At 34.6% G+C, this 20,136-nt stretch overlaps 1 protein-coding gene across 2 annotated transcripts in view; it reads right to left on the bottom strand.

The window, feature by feature from the left end:
- Positions 1–589: 589 nt before the first annotated feature.
- The window catches only part of NET1 (neuroepithelial cell transforming 1), a 24,588-nt gene continuing 5,041 nt past the window's right edge, over positions 590–20,136 (bottom strand). Inside the window, exons 2-12 of one of the 2 annotated variants that reach the window (XM_004691218.2) lie at positions 17,671–17,737; positions 16,413–16,472; positions 6,247–6,354; positions 5,669–5,836; positions 5,228–5,290; positions 4,813–4,909; positions 4,600–4,676; positions 3,623–3,880; positions 3,094–3,264; positions 1,970–2,156; positions 590–1,647 (exon numbers count right to left, since the gene is read on the bottom strand). In XM_004691218.2, coding sequence (XP_004691275.1) covers positions 1,241–1,647; positions 1,970–2,156; positions 3,094–3,264; positions 3,623–3,880; positions 4,600–4,676; positions 4,813–4,909; positions 5,228–5,290; positions 5,669–5,836; positions 6,247–6,354; positions 16,413–16,472; positions 17,671–17,737 — 1,663 coding nt within the window. In that variant the 3' untranslated portion in view covers positions 590–1,240. Of the gene's footprint in view, positions 1,648–1,969; positions 2,157–3,093; positions 3,265–3,622; positions 3,881–4,599; positions 4,677–4,812; positions 4,910–5,227; positions 5,291–5,668; positions 5,837–6,246; positions 6,355–11,095; positions 11,401–16,412; positions 16,473–17,670; positions 17,738–20,136 lie in introns of those variants that run through there. The other variant, XM_004691219.2, reaches the window with a different exon arrangement.

The raw sequence follows: 20,136 nt of genomic DNA, 5'->3' as shown, positions 1-20,136 counted from the left end.
AATCAACCAAATATGCCATATTTCCAACGTATATCATTGTTTCTCTTCAAACCCATCATCTGCAGGTTTTACAAACCAAGGCAAATAAAATTCACTTCCCCTCAAGCCTTCTACAACTTACTACATACCCTCAAGTTTAGCTTTTTCTCTATTCTTCCACATTCTGGCATAACCAGACATTTTAATTTTAAGACAAAACTACTCTCCCTTTCCTTCTTTTTTTACTTACTATCAGTCATCAATTGCTCTCCCTCATATCTTCAGATACCACTAAAACTTTCAACGAATCATGAAGGTGTTTTCCTTTCAGTAGTCCAGAATACAAGGAGGTGCTTTACATGTCGGCCACCCCAAACGCTACTTCAACATTGCAGTTTTCAAAATTGGCTCAAAAACAGTATGGCTTGGTTTCACTTGGTAAAGTTACTATGATTTTAAAAATTTACATATATAAGTATATATATATATATATACACACACACATACACACATTTTTAATCAAGGAAGAAAAATAAAGGCATGCCAATTTGAAAAGGCATTAAAGTAAAAAAATAAAAGCAAATGCTAAAAACTACTTTACAATAAAAAAATTAAATAATTGGTTGGTTAAATGAATGAAAAATGAGGAATGTGCAGTGAAAAACAAACTTCTGTATAGCATTCCAGTTGATGAAACGGAAAACCTATTACATTTGGTTTCCAAGGAACTTAAGTTTTGATATAAGTTCTAAAATATTACAAACATCTATTCCATGTGGATTTCAGATCCCACTGTTAAAATTTCAAAGTCTACATTAGGTCTATCAAAGAAACACTGGTAAAATCCTAGTATTTGCAAAATTTTAAGTTTTGGCAAATATAGTAAATACCACAGTGGGTTGGAATTGACAAGTCATGATGAGCGCAGAATGAGGAGAAAACTTATTTCATTTGATTGAAAATACCAGGTTTGCATGTTCTAAATATTCCAAGAACATCGCTAATAAAACAAAAGCAACAGACAAATAAAAACAAAAACAAAACAAAACAAAACCCAGTTTTTTAGCAGTAATCTGCATATATATCTTTAGCTGCCATCGAAAAAAAAAGAAGGGACAACCACCAAAACCACAGAAGATGTTAAGACTGGTTTTAAGTAACCGTGGGATGCTCTCAGGACAAGCTCACATTACAAGGAAAAACAAACTGTACACATTTATAAATAAACAGTGCCCCTGCCAGTCAACGCACAGGGCTTCCTTTACACCAAAGTCTCTTTCCGTTTGCCGCCGTTTGAGGCTCTGTCCCTTTTGTTTCGGAAGCCGGGCCGTGTTCGGTGGCTTTTCACACTCTTCATGCTGTCTGTGGGGTGTACTGGGGAGCCACATTCTGAAGCGACTCCCTCAAGGTCCGCCTGGGTCACCGTGGAGGCCGTGGACGCCCTCCTCTGGGTGTCGATGTTGCCGGCGGCGGGGTTGTTCTCCTCACACTCCTCGCGGAGCTCTGCCAGACCCTGCAGCTCGGTGGAGCTGGTCACCTGCTGGAAAGGGGCAATGGCCGCGCGAATACAGCTGACCCACTGGTGCTTGTGGAACACGTCGTTGGCTTGCAGAGTGTGGGACTGCCCGGTGGAGGGGTCTTGAAAGCGAACTCTAAAGATATTTTTAGCTGGAAAAACCAAGACATAAAAGAAGAAATCACACTTAAAAACAGTTACTTTAGATAGAGTGCTCACACAACATTTATATGGACCTGCTTATTTGTAAACATGCACATATATCAGATTCATAAATAAAGTCTGTACAAGACTTAACAGTCACACCTGCTGGTGTCAGAACAGAGAAGTACCGACAACACGATAGATGTCAGTATGGACGGCTGAACTGATTTCATCTTAATCTTTTGTATAAAGACAGAATTTCCAAATATTAAAACAAAATTCACTTAGGTTCTGAGCTTATATTTAGGTCCTCTTAGTCTGTATCTTTACCTTTATCTGAGTTGCTGAAAGCCCCTCGAAAGGACCCCCCCAATTTAACATCTCCATCCTGCAGGTCTTCCAAAACCAACTCCTGGACGGGGATGGGCTGCCGGTACACCTGGTAGGAGAGGCGCTCGTTCCGTGTAACAGGCCGAGTCAAAACCAAGACGTCTTGAAACAGGAAAATGTAAAGTTTCTGGAGAAACAGCAAACAAATGCTTCTTAAATGTGAAATGTTGTGCCTTTAAGTGATTAAAATTCACTGCTCAATAACTTGAGTGACAGAATTAAATTCATCAAATTAATTAAGATTTTCCTTTCAAATGACCTCGCAGAGATGGCTATGCCTTGTTCTGCTTGGTAAACTTTACTTTCCAGGACAGAAAATACTTCTTTATTGATGTGTAACATTAGCGCAAATAACAGCTGAGTAAGTGGTAGGGCACAAAGGCCTGACTATCAGAGGTAACCTGCCCCGATACCATCGTTCTCCAACAAAGCCGGGATGAAAAATGCAAACTGGCAACAATTTTAATGGTTTTATTTTGTTCCAAGGCACCTTGAAGTCTTTATAGGACAATCAGGCCTTAGGACACAATCAGAGATGTTAGCTTTCAACTTTTTTAAAAAGGAAGTTTAATTTAAAAATCGGGCTTCTGAAAAGCACACAATGATGTAGACCCCATCCCATGTTTACACTTACTTCTAGCAGGCACTTTTGAAATTCTGACTTTAAAAATAAAATAAATTCAACCTGCTGGAAAAATTTTAGTAGTGCTAAAAACGACTTCTAACACTATATAAGTCCCTCAAAAAAGCTTTTCTGGAGGATATACCTTTTTATTAAGCATTAAAAACCTAATAATTTATGAAAGGAACTCCAGTCAAATAAATTGATTCATGCTTCACAACTAAAAGATGGTTTTACTGATTTTTGAGTGAGACTTTAAGTTATTTTGCAGCTTGGAAACCAATTTGCTTTATCAAAGCTGGTAACATAAAAACTGGTTACCATGTTTTATTATGCAATGAATTTATTTTACATGTCTGCTTCATAACTTATGTGAAAAATATTAAACAGGTTAGGAAAAGGAAAGTAATAGCACATTTTATATTAGGATTCACACACTTACATGTCCATTTTTATTCTTCAGTTCCCCATGGCAAAGTAATGCTTTGCTCGCTTCAATTCTAGGGTCCTTCTGTTTTTCATCCAGATATTCCAGTTTGTCAATGTAATATTGGCATTCTGATTCACCTTTCTTCACGTTGATATCAGAAAGAACTCCTTGTATTATTGATATCTAAATATCATAAAATAATAGAGGGAGCAATGTCAGCATTTAACTTACCCTATTTTCCTACATGGCTAAAATGTCACATCACAGATGAAACAGCCTTGGTCAAATTGAGTGATCTGCCTAAAGTCACGCAGCAAGCTAGTGAAGAAATAAGAGTACATTCCAGTTCTTTGAATTAAAATAGATATATAAAATATGCTACATCTCTTTATTGCTCACTGCATAGTACATTAGTGTATGGGACACTTAAAACAAAAAAGAACACTTTAATATGCATAATACTTCAGAGTGTCACTATATACTTTTAGGGCAAGCTAATGTATAAACTTGGAAACATAAAATAATTTATTAGAGTACTTACAGCTTCCTCCAAAAGCTGAGCATCAGGGTGATCTTTTGGAGTATGTTTCAGAATTTCTTTTAATAGTAAAGGGTATTTGACTAGGCGACTTCGAGGAATATCTAAGAAGCTCCACAGATCCAGTTTTCGACTGAAGGGAGACTCCAGACATCGCTGAAGGAAGTCTTGGACTCTTGGGTCCTGTTTCTTTTGATCAAGAAGAGCTTTGGCTGCTAGCTGGTTACTACAGTAGCCTTTGTAGGCATTCAAGCCCGGCAACTGCAAGTAAGAGAAAACAAACCATGCTATGTTCCTGTTATGATTAGCCCATCTGTAAGTCTATGAAAACAAAACACAAAACTTCTAGCTGTCTTGAAGGTTTTAACAAGCTATGAAAATTTTCCTGCAGGTGATAAAGTGAATAGGATGGTATCCTGGGTCCACATCTGACTGCCCATTCAGAATTTCCCTAATTGGCTAACTCTAACCAAAGACTGATGATTTCTACCTCCCTCAACCCCAGGTAGAGCCTCATCTTCTGTATCCTCAGGACACCTGAGCGCTCCTCTACTGCATCCATCCCCAGCCAGAGGGCTGTTTGTTTACCTCACTATTCTCTCTACGAGATTATGAATATAGGGACTATCCTTCCTCATTGAATCCCCAGTGATCCCTCCTACAACACAGCCTACAATCTGGCAGGCACTCATATATTAACTGAAAAACAGAAATGGACAATTAATTTCATAAAAATACGGGAATCTGTCCAAAGAGAAACTATTTAAAAGAAAAACAATTAAAGGTGTATCACTCATGAGGTACTTTTTTTTTTAAACAGAGACTGTTTTTAAGGCTAAAAGTCTGTGCAGTTTGAGTGCCCTATTTATTTCTTTGTAAATACAGTTACTGGATCAAACTGATCTGACATTCACCAAAGCTACCAAGTATTACATATCTGTAGAAAACTATCTGGAGTAAATGAACAATTCTCCACATACCCAGTTCACAAGAATGTGCCCAATCTGCTCCACTGCTCTACTAGGCTTGGTTGCTTGTCCAATTCTTGCCAACAAATCTGAAGTGTAAAACATTATGATTAATGGGTTTATTTTAAAAATAGTCCAGTAGTAAATTAGAAATTCAGATTTAAAATTGCTTATGTTACTGCTGTTCAGATACTAATGAACATTAAGTAGTATAAAACTTCTTACCTTCATGCAGAGGTATGTAAGCATCCAAATCACCAAATATATGTGCAAGTTCCTCTTCTGACATAATAGACAACTTTAACATGGGGTCATGGTAGGCCTATCAGAGGGAGAGAAAAGTGTCACACAAAGAGATCAAGCAAATAAAACATGATGAGAGATCTGTACTGAATGTAAGCATGACTAACTATATAAAAGCTGGCGTGGATTCTATTTGTAACACATAAAGAAACTAAAGTATATGTTAATAGATTCTCTTACTGATATTCATCTTTGAAAAGATTTAACCACATCTAAAAAAGATACTTAGTAATAGACGTTATCTACTTTAAAGGGAAAAATCTATTCTATAGAAATTGTGAAATTTTTAAAAGCTAGAGCATGAAAATTATTTGAGGATGAAAAATTATTTACTGACCTTTCTTGCAAGTTTAAGATCCTCAATTAAATCCTGTTCCCCCCGGGTCAGTTCATATATTGCCTAAAAAAAAAAAAATCCAGCAAATATCACAGGTCAGTCATTCCCTCTTCTGAGAAAAGAAAATTAAATACAATTGATATTTGCCATTATTTAAGTGGTGTTTTGAACAGTGCTTTCTAAAGTGACTCAGTCTGGAAACTGTAATTCAGAATGACCTTGAGTAAAAGGCTGCTATGTCTTATAACTTTATCCCCATTAGTTTTTAAATTTGATGACCATTACCAATAAGATTGTTGTTCAGCCTGCGTTATGAGTTACTGTGCAGACACAAAAATGCAAGTTGACTCTGCCAGTTGGCAAACCATGTTTAAAAAATAAGGACTCTACTTTTGTTGCATGAGTCAATGAATATGGTCTTGCTACTGAAAGCTAGCATACCTCCTGACGTTTGATTTCATTGGTAGTTAAGGACTCCTTCATATTGATGTCTAGCTTTTCTGACCACAGAACACTACTTCTCCTCTTGGTAGGCATCGGGACTGTTGATCTGCTTGAGAACTTCTGGGCAGAAGTCGGGGATCTGTTGTCACCACGGAGGGCAAGTGACTTAAAAGGAAACAAACAAACAAAAAACCACAAGATTTAGAGTTTATAGGAATTTAGGAATTATCTACTCTTATTAACCTCCCAAATTTTGGTTTTTAAAGAAAGACAAAGTTCTGAGAATTTCTCAATGTATAACAGCATTTATCTAAACTTATCATTCTAAATATTAGCAGTCCATACTACTTTTTGGGAATAAAAGCTTTCTAAGATGCTCTGACATAGATGCAAACATATTTGTATGCATTTATACAACTGTTGCACTGGTAACACTATTCCTTACCAGCATATTCCAAAAAGAAAACATGTTTAATAGTTAAAACTTGTAAATCTCAAAGAAAAATACAAATTTCAGGTTTCCATAAGAATCTTTTCACACCATTTCTTACCGCTCTATCTCTGCCCTCCATTACCTGTATTGTTTGACCAAAGCGTCGGACTGCTCCATTTCTTACAGGAGAGATTAAATTTGCCAAGGATGTGACCCGAGCTAGAGGTCGAACTCTTTTATTGCTTGGCTCCTGTAAAAACAAAAATAGTTATACTAAATGCATGTTTAGATATAATGATCTCAAACAAGCTTGGACAGGTTAAGCCTTCTCAAGAACCAGTATCTGTTCATTTATAAAATAAAGAAAACACAGAATTCTAAAAATGTGTTGATTTTCATTGTTAGAACACTGCTGAGTAGCAGTAGTTTATTAAAAAATATACAGTGTAAGAAAGCCAAATATATGAATATCACTCACTTTGAGAACATAACAAATATTATCAGACGAGTTGTAGAAGAAAACTAGAATTAACACAAAAAAATTAGGTTCTAAAATCCTATTAAACTTTTTAGTTTATAATAGGGAATCATTTTAAAAAACATTATTGTAAAAAGATTCAAATATACAGAGAAATGGAGAATAGCATTGTGGATCTATGCTGTTAGGTCAGTTTGTATAACAATTTGTTTTATCTCTGCAACTACTGGAATATTTTAGTGCATGACTTAGTTAAAAAGCAACTTCTAAATAAACATATCTAACACTGGAATGTGCTACCTGAAGGCAGTGAGGTACTCAAGCAGGGGCAGGACAGTGGCTAAGGGAGCATGGAGCTCTGAAATCAGACTGGGCTCTACTCCTGGTTCTAGCACTTGCTAGAATATACCCTGGACCTCAGTTTTCTCTTCTGCAAAATGGGGGCTCATACAACTGTTGCTATGAAGATTAAATTTTTATACTTAAGTTTAAAATATACCTAAAGAGCTCAGAACACATTAAGTTGGGGCTACTACTAATTTTCTCCTTAGGGATATCTCTCTCATATATTTCACACACTTAAAAGAAAAATATACACAAATTTAGAAGACAATTATTCTACATATATTTGAAAAAAAAAAATAGCATAGCCGATACATCATTTAAGGGTCTGAAAACTTTACAAATTGCATTATCATGTAACAACTATCTGAAAAATGGAGAAACATTATTAGAGGATTTATATAGTTATTGAATTAAGGCCAGATCACCAAATAGGCCTACTCTTTATGATATCTATGCAGCCTAATTATTTGTTCTTATGTGGTACCTTTCACAAGGGTTACTCAACAAAATTCTGATGAGATTTCATAAGTATATAATGAAAATTAAATTGATTACTATTTAAAAATGTTAGGTGAGACAGTTTTCTAAAAATTCTTTGACATTCCTTAAAGTAATGTAAATAAATTAAGGGGTGAGTTAACTGAACAAAATGAATTCCATTAGAGTAATTATGAATAAAGTGGTATAAAGAATTAAAATTCACTGAAAACTCACATGACTCAAATATTCAAAAACACAGTCAGACTTAGGAAAATACCGAAATGTTTACATATATATTAGAGAGGAATGTGAACTACTTGAGGAAGGAGACTATAAGATCACCAAAGAGAAGTCGGGTTTGTGAAGCTATATGTAGACCAGTGCCCCTCAACCCAAAACAATCAACTCCAAAATAAAACCTGAATGTAAAGCCACTAATGTGTAATGGTTAAATGAACTTAAAAAGAAAACTACCTAGTAAAATGACAGGTTGTGTGGCCAAGCACATGTGTGAATGCCTTTACTACACACATCTGTGAGAGACTGAAGTGACACATGCATGGCAGAAGGTCCGGCAGAAGGCATTCCTTTCTATTTAGTAAAGACAGTTGAAAGAGTCTTCTGTTTGAATGGAGATATAATTACCTCACAAACTAAGATATGCTAATGTTAGCTAGAAACAAAGCAGTTGTCAGAAAGTTCTGTTCTACTGTTTGGAAATAATTCCTCTTCCTCACTCAAAGCTTAACAAATTTCACTTCCTAGCAAATCACAAAATACATAATTTCAATTTAAAAAGTCTTTGGAAAAGCGTTTTTCCAACTGGATTTGAAAAGAAAAGTTATTTTAGCCAGGAGAAAAGGAAATTTTGACAAAAATTTTATTACATAAAAATTAATGATAAACGTTTTAATTTTATAGGATAAGTTACTGTACAGTTAATAATTTCCTGTCCACTCAAAATGTGCTAATTAAAAGTTAAAATCCCAGAATTTAGACTTGGGTGATTAAGTATACGTGCATCTAAAGCATCTTTCTTTGCTGTGTTGTTATCTGTAGTCTCTTTAGGGTGGCAGGAGTTTGTGGTTAAGTATGCTCCACAGTTTTTTAGAAATCCACTTCTTATAATCTCATACAGGATTTGTTACTCACTAGAGTTTATTGAATCTAAAATGTTTCCTAAGCCACGAGATAAGGAAGGGGCACCTTTTTACTTTCCAACATGCTCTTGGGGAGATAACAGTAACTTCCTGCCTGACTGAAAGGACCTATGTAATACAACACAAACTTTTACACTGAAAATATATACATTGAAAATATGAAAAATTTTCATGAAAAACTTTACTACAAAATGATTGAAATACAGAATGATACACACTAATTCCAGGGTACATATATTATTTTAAAGAAATATATAGAAAGCTTTTATGGAAAGTGATATGGATTAGGCATTCAGCAAGCATACAAAATTGTCTTGTCAAATACAGATTAGGATTTATGACTTGTATGTGATCTAAAACCAAAAGTTTTTCTTTCTTTCTTTTTTAAGAGATCTAGACAAACCTAATTAATTATCCTGCTTTGGTTATTATAATCTAAACATTTGTACTGTCACAAAGACAAGTTTTTTGAGAACTCATATCTACATCTGCTTTTCCATGTACAGAGATGCATATTTAATGTAATGAGAGAAGAGTATGAGTCTACTTAGCTGACCATCCCCCCAATAAAGCTTACATAATGGTTTTCTTCCTGTTTTTGTTTATTTTTATTTTGAAGTGTTTTAAACAGCATTATGGTGAATACAAGAAGCTTAAAGATATTGAAACTGTAAATTACCCATAAAGAGCATCTGAAAATCTATGGTACTAAACAAAGAACACAGAGAGTTAAGTGCTTAAGGTGCCTTTCCACTGTAGCCAACCTTTCACCAGGACTAAAGTACAATTTAGACTAGGAAAAAAAAACAAACACACACACAACCCAATACACTTTACTATAAAATTATGTTGTTTATCTACGTTAGTTTTTAACCAGGCTATACTTCAAGACTGAGGTTTTATTAATCTATATGAATTTAGATTTTATAGTTTCAGAGATTTCTGAATATCTATAAACAGAAAATTGCTTAGATCAATTTGAATTCTTTTATTGGGATGTATTTTTGCATATAAAAGTACCAACATGGAAAAATGTTGCTGTGAACTCAGCTGTTTTTTATAAAAAGGTTTTCTGTTAAGAAGCTACATTTTTTTTGAGAGTTTCTTCTATTGTCAACCAAGTCAAGAGGCTTAAGAAAAACCTGTGTCTGTTTGTTTGCTTCCTGGAAAAATCTTGTCTCCTACCTGGCAAGAACTTTAAAACAAGAATGAAAAGAAGAAGATATTTATAAAAAGGTAAAAATGAGTTATGATCATATAGAATCCTTTTCTACTTAAGTAATAGAAAGAGTTAAAATTTACTTATTTATCTGTGTAGCTAGTACTAAAAGCCAGATAATATTCATGGTGTTTTCAATGTTCTGAATAAAGGTATGTCAGATCGTGTCCTGTGTCTGATAACTAAACAAAAAAGACTGATTTGTGACAGTCCAAAAGACGGTCAGTTTTATGTTTACACTGATGACCATGTATAACTTGTCCAACTAAAAGGGAATGGCTTTACATTTCAAGAAAACTGAAATACAAAAGCAAACCCAAAACCAAACCAAACAAAAACCAAAGCCAAACTACAACAAATGAAGGCAAATAGCCTAAAGATGGCAGCTGTTTCGATCACCAAAAGGTAATGTATATGTATATTACAAGCTTTACTGAATTTATGTAAACTGCACATTTAAAACACATAGAGATGTTTTGATATATAGTGCAAAGCCACAAAATCACCACCATAATCAAGATAAGCAGTATGTAATTATTTGAATACTGAAACACTATTTCCCCTCACATCAGTGAAAATATAACATTTACAGTAAATTATACATTATAGTGTGCAGTATAAACAGAATTCTCATATAGTTTTAAATCAACTGCCAAAATTAAAGGTCATAAAAATCATTTGATTTATTTATACTATTTTAGTTTTCAAACATGCCTTTGGGACCCAATAGCAATCACAAAGACTCCAGGCCCTTAAAGTAGGGAGCCTAGAAACTACTTAAACAGTGATATAATAATTTAAATATTTTAACACATTTCTTATTTTCTGGACAAAAAAAAGGGTGCACAATTAACTTATTAGGGTATGAAAAGAAAAATAAAATTGAGCACTAAGTCAGACAGCATTTTAGTTGCAGTCTATTCACTAACATTAACTTGCAAGCAAAGAAGGGACATTTATTTTCTTCTTACTACAAACAGTAGTTACTAAAGCTAGCTAATAAAAATGCAAGTTAAAAAATGTATTAAGTATCAGAAATGAGATCGGTTTAATCAAATTTGGTAGCATAAATTTAAATAAAATTTTTTTCTTGTGTAAGTTTGTGCATAAGCAAGCTATATATCCATATAAATACACACACACACATTATAGTTTCTAAACTTAGACAGAAGCTCCTAAACACATTTCAAGCTTGTATTAAGTCATATACATTCAGAAAGATCAAAAATTAATAAATGGTTAAAATCTTAAAAGTTAGTTAGAAAATATTTCTTTGAATTAATTTCTCTTAATTTTCTTAAAGTCTTACCTCTTGTTCTCTGAAGGACTGATTGTTAACATCTTCGTCTCCCAGAGCCCTTTTGACAGGTAGGAAACCTCCAATCTCATCATGCGCCACCATACTTTACCAAGTGTCCCCTAAAGCCCTTAGAATTAATCCACATCTGAGACAGTTCCCTAGACCGAAGCACTTCACAGGCACATAGGCGTTTCTTCTGAGTGCTCAGCCACCCTTGGCAGCCATTAGCCCATGCTTCTTCCTTGTGGTGGAGCTAACTGCTTCTGGGAGCAGCAGAGAAAAAGCACACTGACTCCAGGCTCTGTGGGCGGGGCCTACGAGCAACAGGCTTGGTGGGCGGTACTATGGGACCATGTGACACTAGTTAATTGACAGCAAGGCACACCTAAGCTTCTCAATTTTCACTAAAGAAGAGAAAGCTCTTTACCGAGAGGTTTGGAATTCCTATAGAAAGAGGAGAAGGGAAACGGAAACAAGCTAATGTAAGCCTTTTCCTGATCTAAAAAGCATTCCCAAAGGAAAACTAGTTGCTTATCTAGGTTACCTATTTTACTACTTAGTCACAGACAGTGATATCTTTCCTATGAAGCCCTATTACCAAGAAAAGAATTTGGTATGGCCTATTTGACAACTTTAGGAAAATTGTAATTCATAGCTAAAGAAGTGCATATACTAAAGAAAAGCCTAAAGGTGTGTTATAAAATTATTTAAGCTTTTATATACTGGTTCCTATTATTTTTTTTAAGACTATTCTTAGACATTCTAGGTAACACAAAAGAATACTCCTCAAGTGTTAACAGACTTTTGTGTAGGTCATGTGGAGAGGTAAATAATCTAAGTCAGCTTTTGAAAGTTCCCAAGTTGTATAGCCAGTAACTGCTACAGAAGTTCGTTGAAGGAGGAAAAACCACTTCTGGTAGTCTTCCCAGTGCTGTGGTGCTAGGAATGATGGCTAGGGAAATGCCTGGAAGTTCAGGGGTGCTCGTTCAGGGGTGGCCTGAAGGCCACGCTATGTTTTCATAGGTCTGACCAAGGGGATGTGCAAGCCTTCTAGAACAAGGTCAAATTAGAGCAGGTAGTCAGGGACACAGAAATTAAGAGTTGAAGCTTTGGGAGTGAATGAGGGGCCTGGAAGAGAAAGTCTGTGCAAAAGAAACACAGGTCCAAGGACCTAACTTTGGGCAAATGCCAAAAGAACAAGAATTCTGCAAAAGGAATAGTCAGAAAGAATGAACCAAAGCAAGGAGGCAAGGGAAGAAAAGCTGTTAATTACAGCAAAAAGGTTAAGGAGAATAAGAAAAGATCCATGGGTTCAATGATTAGAGATTTAAACAATGTCCCTAGGTTTATAGGACAGTGGTTGATCCTTGCAGGAAGAATCAATGTTAACCTGTAAACACCTGTTTTATATTCAGGATGATGTTAATAATTCATCTTTCTGTTTTGAGACCTTAAAAAATGGTAACTGGTACCATCTCATCATTTAGCATTTATGACCTGGTCAAACCTGGGAAGTATATGTGATGTGGCTGGCCTTTGAATAGCTGACTACTTATAGAAGAGAGTACTATCCAGTGTTAAAGTGGGAGCAGCTCAGAGACCGTAGTCTCCAGTTCCTTTATTTTACAAGGTAAAACACTGATTACTCAGTGGCTGGGCTAGAACAGAGGTGTCTGGGTAAGTAGGTTTATCAGTTATAATATGGTGCAAGTAAGGCCAATCCTTTATGGCCACTTATTTTTATATAAAAGACTTGTGTAGTGAGAGTTACGAAAGATGCTATAGGGAGTTTTCATGGGCCTCTTAACCTACACCTTTTTTCAAACTATGTTTTCTACTACATTCTGAACAGAGGTAAGGTAAAAATAATGAGGAAAGGTTTGAGACCCTTCTCTCTTTTAGTGGAGGACTCAAAAGGTAAAGGTAGAAGCCTTTTAGAAAGCCTGGAGGAGCCAAGTAGGGCCTAGTGGTGATAGTCACAGAGTAAAAATATCAGTTCACCAATTCTAAAATCTTAGTTTAATTTTGAATATTTAGTTCTGTGGTTTAAATAGAATTTATACAAGTGTAGCTAGCATCTAAAAAATAGAATAATGAGATGGGAAAATTCAATTCGTACTCTTTCTGAGAGCTAAGCTTCAGAAACTTGAATATTTGAGCAATGTCCCATAAAATCAGAGGGCTGCAAAGATTTTTGAGACCATTAACTCATCCTGAAGAATGATGGGGAAAAGGAGGGGACATTTCAGTTCTTACTCTGTATGAAAAGAATTGTAGGCATGTTATCATATTTAATCAAATTTAAGATGTATTATAACCTTCATTTTACAGATGGAGGAAACCAGGACTCAGAAAGTTTAAGAAACTTGTCCAAAGTGGCTGTGTAGATCTGAATCTAGTCATCTCAATTCCTATTGAAATGTACCTTTCATGTAATAGTATAAATATGTGCTTGAGCACATATTTGACATATGCTCAGTATGTGGTAGTTAATTCTTAAGTGAGCTAGAATCAGAATAATAGCCACCCAACTGGAGTACAGTGTTTGCTCAATAATTGCAAACATTGTAGGAAACCATAAAAATGCTATTTTTTTCTTATAATAAAACAGGTAAGTTAAAAAAAGATAATAGATCTAGTTGTTTGTTTTAGGAGCAATTCAATTTCAACCAATGATAGATTTAATGATCACATTAATAAAAGCAATTTATATGATTTCCTAAAAATGGTGTAACTGAGGCAAAGATTGGTTAATTGCCCTTTTTTGGTGTAAAATATCTAACATTTATAAACTTAAAAACTAATTATACCTAGAAACAATAATGCAGCTCTATAAAAGATACCAACTTTTTAGTAAAATTTCTGATTTCCTAAGATAAGGTTTATTTAATTTCTTTTATTCTTCTGGTAAGGAGCCTTTAATACTTTCCCCCCTAAAATAAGAAGGTAAAGATAACATTTCTCTTCTTTATAAAACTGTTAGGCTACATACTCCCATTCTCCCTTCCTTTAATGTAAAGTTAGAATTCAGAATTTAGAAACAAATTAGAGCTTAACAGTAATCATTTCTTTTTTGTCTATTATTATTTATATTTACTTTTGTCTGTAACAATCACAAGCAATGAGACATTATTAGGGTTGGCATTACAAGGAAATAAAACAATTTAAGTCTCTGCTGCCCTCTACAAGTGGCATTGTGAAATGCAATGGTCAACCTGTCCTCTTTTCAACTTTGAAACTGTTTATAAGAACCTGTTTATACAGATGACTAGAGTCTTTTAATTTGTACAGAAACATGGATGACAGTAAAATTTGTTAATTTAGCCCTGTATTAAACATTTAAAAATTGTACAAAAGAAAGAAAAGATAATTTTTAAAGAACTTTTTCTAAATATAAAAACTATGCTGTACATTAAAACTCTAGTTAAGTACAAAGAATGACTGTATCTTGCTAAAAACAGGTTAGCTAAAAGTAAAATTTCAAATCTTACTTAAAAAGGAAGCACTGATTGAAATACTAACAAAACAGAACTTCTGAAAAACCAACCCCCAAAATACGTATTAATGAGTTAAAAAACAACAACAAAAACTATAGTTACTTTTCAATTAGATGAGTTTGAAAGAAGTAACAAAGCTCTTTGTGGATACGAGTTTTAAAAAATCAGTTGGATTAAAAATTTGAGTGTCTTCAGTTTTAGTGAGATTTTGGTTTGGGAAAAGATCAATTACATACTACTAGAAAGACTATGAACAAGATAACGGACAAGCTATGAACTTCACTATTATCAAAACCATCATTCTTTTTTCAGTAATACAAAATCCCAGTCACACAGTATATTGGTATTAGTGGTGACTTTTTATCTCCTATATATAGGAAAACAACTGAGTTCCAGTATAAAAATACTTGTGCTTACATAGTAGGATACTGAGTGGAATCATCCCCTGAAACTCAGCTAAGGTCAAATAATACCTCTTAAATTGTATTCTTCTAGGTCATACAAAGGAAGAGTAGTAACTGTCTTCACTTATGAAAAAGACTAGGACTGAGATAAGGACAACAGCTTTTTCTCAGCCTCTAGAGTTTTGAATGTTCTTAAAATAGTATGCATTTTTCAAGTAGCAGTAATAGACTCAAAGTAAAATATAAAGGACTGAAGACAAACTATGTCTGGTACCCAGACTCCTACTGTCATTGTAGTAGCACCCAACTCCACACAGGTGTAACCTTTGCCTCAATTGCACTATGTACCTTTTGTTTTCCACCTTGGGCTTCTTAGACTACCATGTAGTCTGGTACTGTGATAGGCTAATACCCGGCAGCACAACCAATGACTAGTGGACCACAGGAACTAGGGAATAAGAGCTCTCTCTTGAGTTCCTTAAAAAGACACGCCTTAGTATATTTTACACAGCTTTTCAGGGTAAATATGACTTATCCTGGAGCATGTTCTAAGGGCATTTGAGATAAAAAGTAGATTCTGCTTTTATTCAGTAGACAGTTCTGTATCTGACTGCTAGGTGCAACTGGTTTATAGTATTGTTCAAGTATTTCTATGTTAAATGTGTTTGTCTATTATAATAATTGACAAAATTTAAACAGAAAAACTAATAAAATATAGAGTTGACATTATTTGTGTGGACATACAACCTGGCTTGCTTGGTTTACTAAAATGTTGATAAAAAGACACATAAAAATTTAATTTTAGAAAATACGTTACCTTTAAAAAGAAGCATTAGGGCCCTCCCTGGTGGCGCAGCGGGTTAAAGCACAGCACTAAGAAGCTAAAGCCACTTCAACATGAGTTCTATCCCCACCCTGGAGGTGATACAGATGGCGCAGCAGACCTCTCCTGCTTGCCCGCTGCTCCCCTCAGCAGGGTACTTCATCAATCTTCCTGCTCTGCTCCCCACTCTGTCTCTGGTGAACCCTCTCACCGCCTCTGTCCCTTGGCCTGTACCCCAGTTCTGTATGCATAAATAAATAAATATTTTTTTTTTAAAAAGCAACAGCTGCCATCATTAAATATCAAGTATTTTGTAAATGTTCATTTAAAGCATGTGTAACTTTTCATGACAATCTTTAAGTTTCTTAAAATCAAGATATTTCTGTAAACACTGCCAACTGACAAAAGTAGAATAAGTATTTCTAAAGATACCATGTTTTAGGATTTAAATTCAATTGAGGGTACCTATAAGGACCAACATTATTCATTTTTACACTTCAAAATACAAAAAAAAAAAAGCATTCAGTATTCTTATCGCACAGAAATAAAACAAAACCTATGTAATTTTAGATGCTTTTCTTTGAGAGAGCAGTTAGGCTTACCTTCAGATCAAGGCTGCTAAGACTTACAACATCATCATCTTTCTCTCTTCGTTTTCTTTTCTGTAATTGAAAAAAAGAATTCATACTTACATTAGAAGGAAAGTGTTAAACAAAGACCATATACAGCTTGAAAAATCACTTATGAAAATGGTAAGACTTTGGCTGTATTCATAAATTATCACTAACATAGTCTAAATAGTCACCCTTGCTCCTCACACTGAATAGCAGGAAGCTCACTGCTCTTGTCTCTGTTCTACAGGGGGCCGTTTTCCTCAAGTTCCTGGCACCTTTGCTATAATTCTCAAGGAGGTGTTGGAGAGGCATGCAGCAGAATGTGATGATAGAAATCCTATTACCATTTCATCACGAATTAAAAAGCCCAGTGACCAATTTATAGACAATATCTTAGGTGGTTTTGCCAGATCTGATGCTCAAGCAGTGGTGAGGTTTTGTGGAACTGTACATCACAAAAGGTTCAGTTATTGTAGCGCACATGGAAGTTTTGCCAAAGAAATGCAAGCACTCCATTTGTAGTGGCATCAACAAGTACCCTGGCAACAGAGCACATGTGAGCTGAATGTTCAGATGATCAGTGATTTTGATCCATGGTATAACGTATAATACTGGGCTGGGGAAAAAGGCAGGGACTGGAGAGAGCCAAGGTGGGTTGGTGATCAGGTAGGTCTCCTGGAGGGGAAAGAAGGGGAAGGGAAGGGGAATGTCAAAAGTGCCAGAGGCAGGGGAAACAGAAATGAGTTTTTAAATTCCAAAAATAATCAACTTTCTGGTGTTACTTTCCACAAAGTTAGAGGCATTTATAAAGTCTCACTCTAAAAATAATGAAGTTAACCCTCTGCACAAAGATGATTAATTATAGAAAATCATTCATTTATTATACACATCACCTGTAATCATTTTTTATTTTCAACTATATATAAGGATGTGAGAATAAATACACAAAAGTAATTTTTTCATGATTCATAATAAATCCTCTTAATTTTAATACTGTAGGAATAAGAAAAAGAATTGCATAGGGTTAAAAATGAACAGACTTGATAACTTTTCAAAATTTGTTTTATACTTAAATTGCAATTAAATTTCCTTTAGGTTGTTAGCAGAAAAGAAATTAGGTCTCCAAAGATGGGTACCTCAAGATATTCAGAGAAGTACAGACACCCAAGCTGTATACCATGCCCAAAGATAACCCAGGCATTAATTCTATTCTTAGGTCTTGAAATAAAAGTAGGTATTTACTCACCAAAGTAAAGTCCCAGTGGGGGCCAGGTGTTAAAAATGTGAAGGAGCTTCCTCTGCGAAGGGAATATCTGCCAATAGAAAATTCAAATGATAGAGAATGACTTCAGTCTAATAAAATATCACACTATGGAGATAAAAAGCTACCCTTTTCATAACTTCAAAATTGTAGCCTTATTAGTCATTTAATCATAGAAATAAGAGCAAGGATATAAGAAACAAAATATCAGGATATAAGTTGTTTTCAAAATCTTTACAAAAGTGAAAGAGCCTTTATAAAATTAATGAAAAGTATTAAAAATAACTTATCAGAGTTTATTTTAAAAACATGTACATGGTTCAATAACATGAAATCTTTTTATATAACAGATTGAATTAATAGGTTAAATAAAACAAAACAGAAAGTAAACTCCTTAGTAGATGCAGAAACATTTGATAAAATTCAACATTGATGCCTATATTTTAAAAACAAGAATAAGAGGATATATTCTTAATGTAAAATAAAACCTAAAGGTATTTATCTGTATTTCATTTAAATCCATTCCATACATTACCTTAATAAACCAAATAAAAGGCTTTAACTAACTACATCTGAGATAAACATCTCAAATAAGATAAAATTTGATTACAATTTTGTTATTTATCATTAAGTGACAGTTTTTCTTCTGTCATTCAAGAATAAAGTAAAAGAATCCTGGACAAAAACCTGTCTTAACTTTTACAAACCATAAACCTCTATGTCTAAAAACATGTAGAAAACTATAAAACTAGCTAGCACATGAAACAATGAGTTTAAAAACTACACTTATTGTTAATCACTTCAGATGTTAAATACATTCTACCTTCTTCTGGAAACAACTGTGCAAATGAGAACAAGCAAAGGCTATTTATTTAGCGCCACTATTCCATGCATTTAGGCAGAGTCAAAGGCGCTCTGCAGGGGGTAAACATTTGTAGGAGGAAAAAGTGAAGCTGCAAGTGTGCTCTGACTAGAAGCTGCTGGCACAGGGAAGCTGCACACAGGCTAACTGCAAGCAGGCATCTTATGGGACTGATGAAGGTGCTTATTTGGCTTGCTGTTGGCTCTAAGCTGGAAAAAAGGAAAGAATTTGGAAAGCAGGTGGTAACTGATCAAGTCCTGAACATTTTGGGTCAATTATTACTGACATTATCGGTTAGCTGCCCACATGGTAAAGACACAGTCCATTTGTGTATTCCCTTTCTCACCCTTGACCCTTATGGTCTTTATTCATCATCATAAAGTACAGAAATATCAAAGACGAATGTTCTTCCTGCAAAAATGAACAAACTTAAGTTATATAACAAGGGCTTCTGTAGTTTTCTAAACTAAACAGAATGCAGAACTTCGTTTATATTTTGACAAGGAATACAACAGAAAATGGCTATAAGGAGAATGAGGATTGTCAAAGTTGAGCAATAGCAAAGCTGAATCAAAGACAAATAATAATTAGCAAAGCACACAGAGCCAAGAAAGCTGTAAGGGCAAAAGGAACTGCATTAGTTAAGAGGGAGTGAAATGAATTACATCCAGGTAACTCCAAGTATTGAGTAATTCCTGTTTGACTACCAAAAGAAATAAGGAAGGGCTAGATCATGATAAAAGGCCTTACACACAATGCTTAAAGAATATGTGTGGATCATGAATATGTAGCTATGGACTACTGAATTCTAAAAGTAATGAGGAAGATGGATCGGAATAAGGTAAGACTGGTCAGAACAGCAGTGCTGAACAGTTTCAATACTGCTTACAAAAAGATGGTAAGGGGCTACCAGCTAGGTTAGAGAGGAGGAAAATTTTAGAAAAAGGGCTCAATAACAAAATGGATAGACTTCATTTTTCTCCCTGTTCAGTCACTGCGATGGCTTCTGGCACAAAAAAATAATGATACCACTAAATTGTAATTAAAATTAGATGCAGAAAGATCTTAGGATTAAAAGCAAACAATCCCTAAATAATTATTTGGGAAAGATTGAAAACATAGTAAACCTTTCATTACTCATGGAACTCAAATTTTTTTCATCAGGGTTTCTTTATTGGAGCAAGATAGCTTAATGAACTGATTATTATTATTATTATTTTTTTTTTGCCACTGCATAAACGTTAAGCAACAATGAAAAAAACTACTTTCTGATCAAAAACTAGAACAAGGTGTTTAGTTCATGAAAAAAGACAACTGAAATAAATTATAATTCACACGACTAAACAATACATAGAAATATTATAAGCAAGTGCTGAAAGATTACAGAAAAAAAAAAGGACATTTATACCATGAGTCCACATATCACATTTATAAACACTGTTTTAGGTAAGTGCTACTACATACTACATGGTTAAAAGAAAGCCATCAGTGAGAAATGGACTGAAAGCAGCAATTATAATTTCCTTTTTTTTTTTTTAAAGATTTATTTATTTGGGCATACAGAACTGGGGTACAGGCCAGAGGCTCAG

Source organism: Condylura cristata, unplaced genomic scaffold (assembly GCF_000260355.1).
Source record: "Condylura cristata isolate star-nosed mole 26May11 unplaced genomic scaffold, ConCri1.0 scaffold00030, whole genome shotgun sequence".
NCBI lineage: Eukaryota > Metazoa > Chordata > Mammalia > Eulipotyphla > Talpidae > Condylura > Condylura cristata.
The sequence above is the reverse complement of the archived record's forward strand: the minus strand, read 5'-3'. Positions and strand labels throughout refer to the sequence as shown.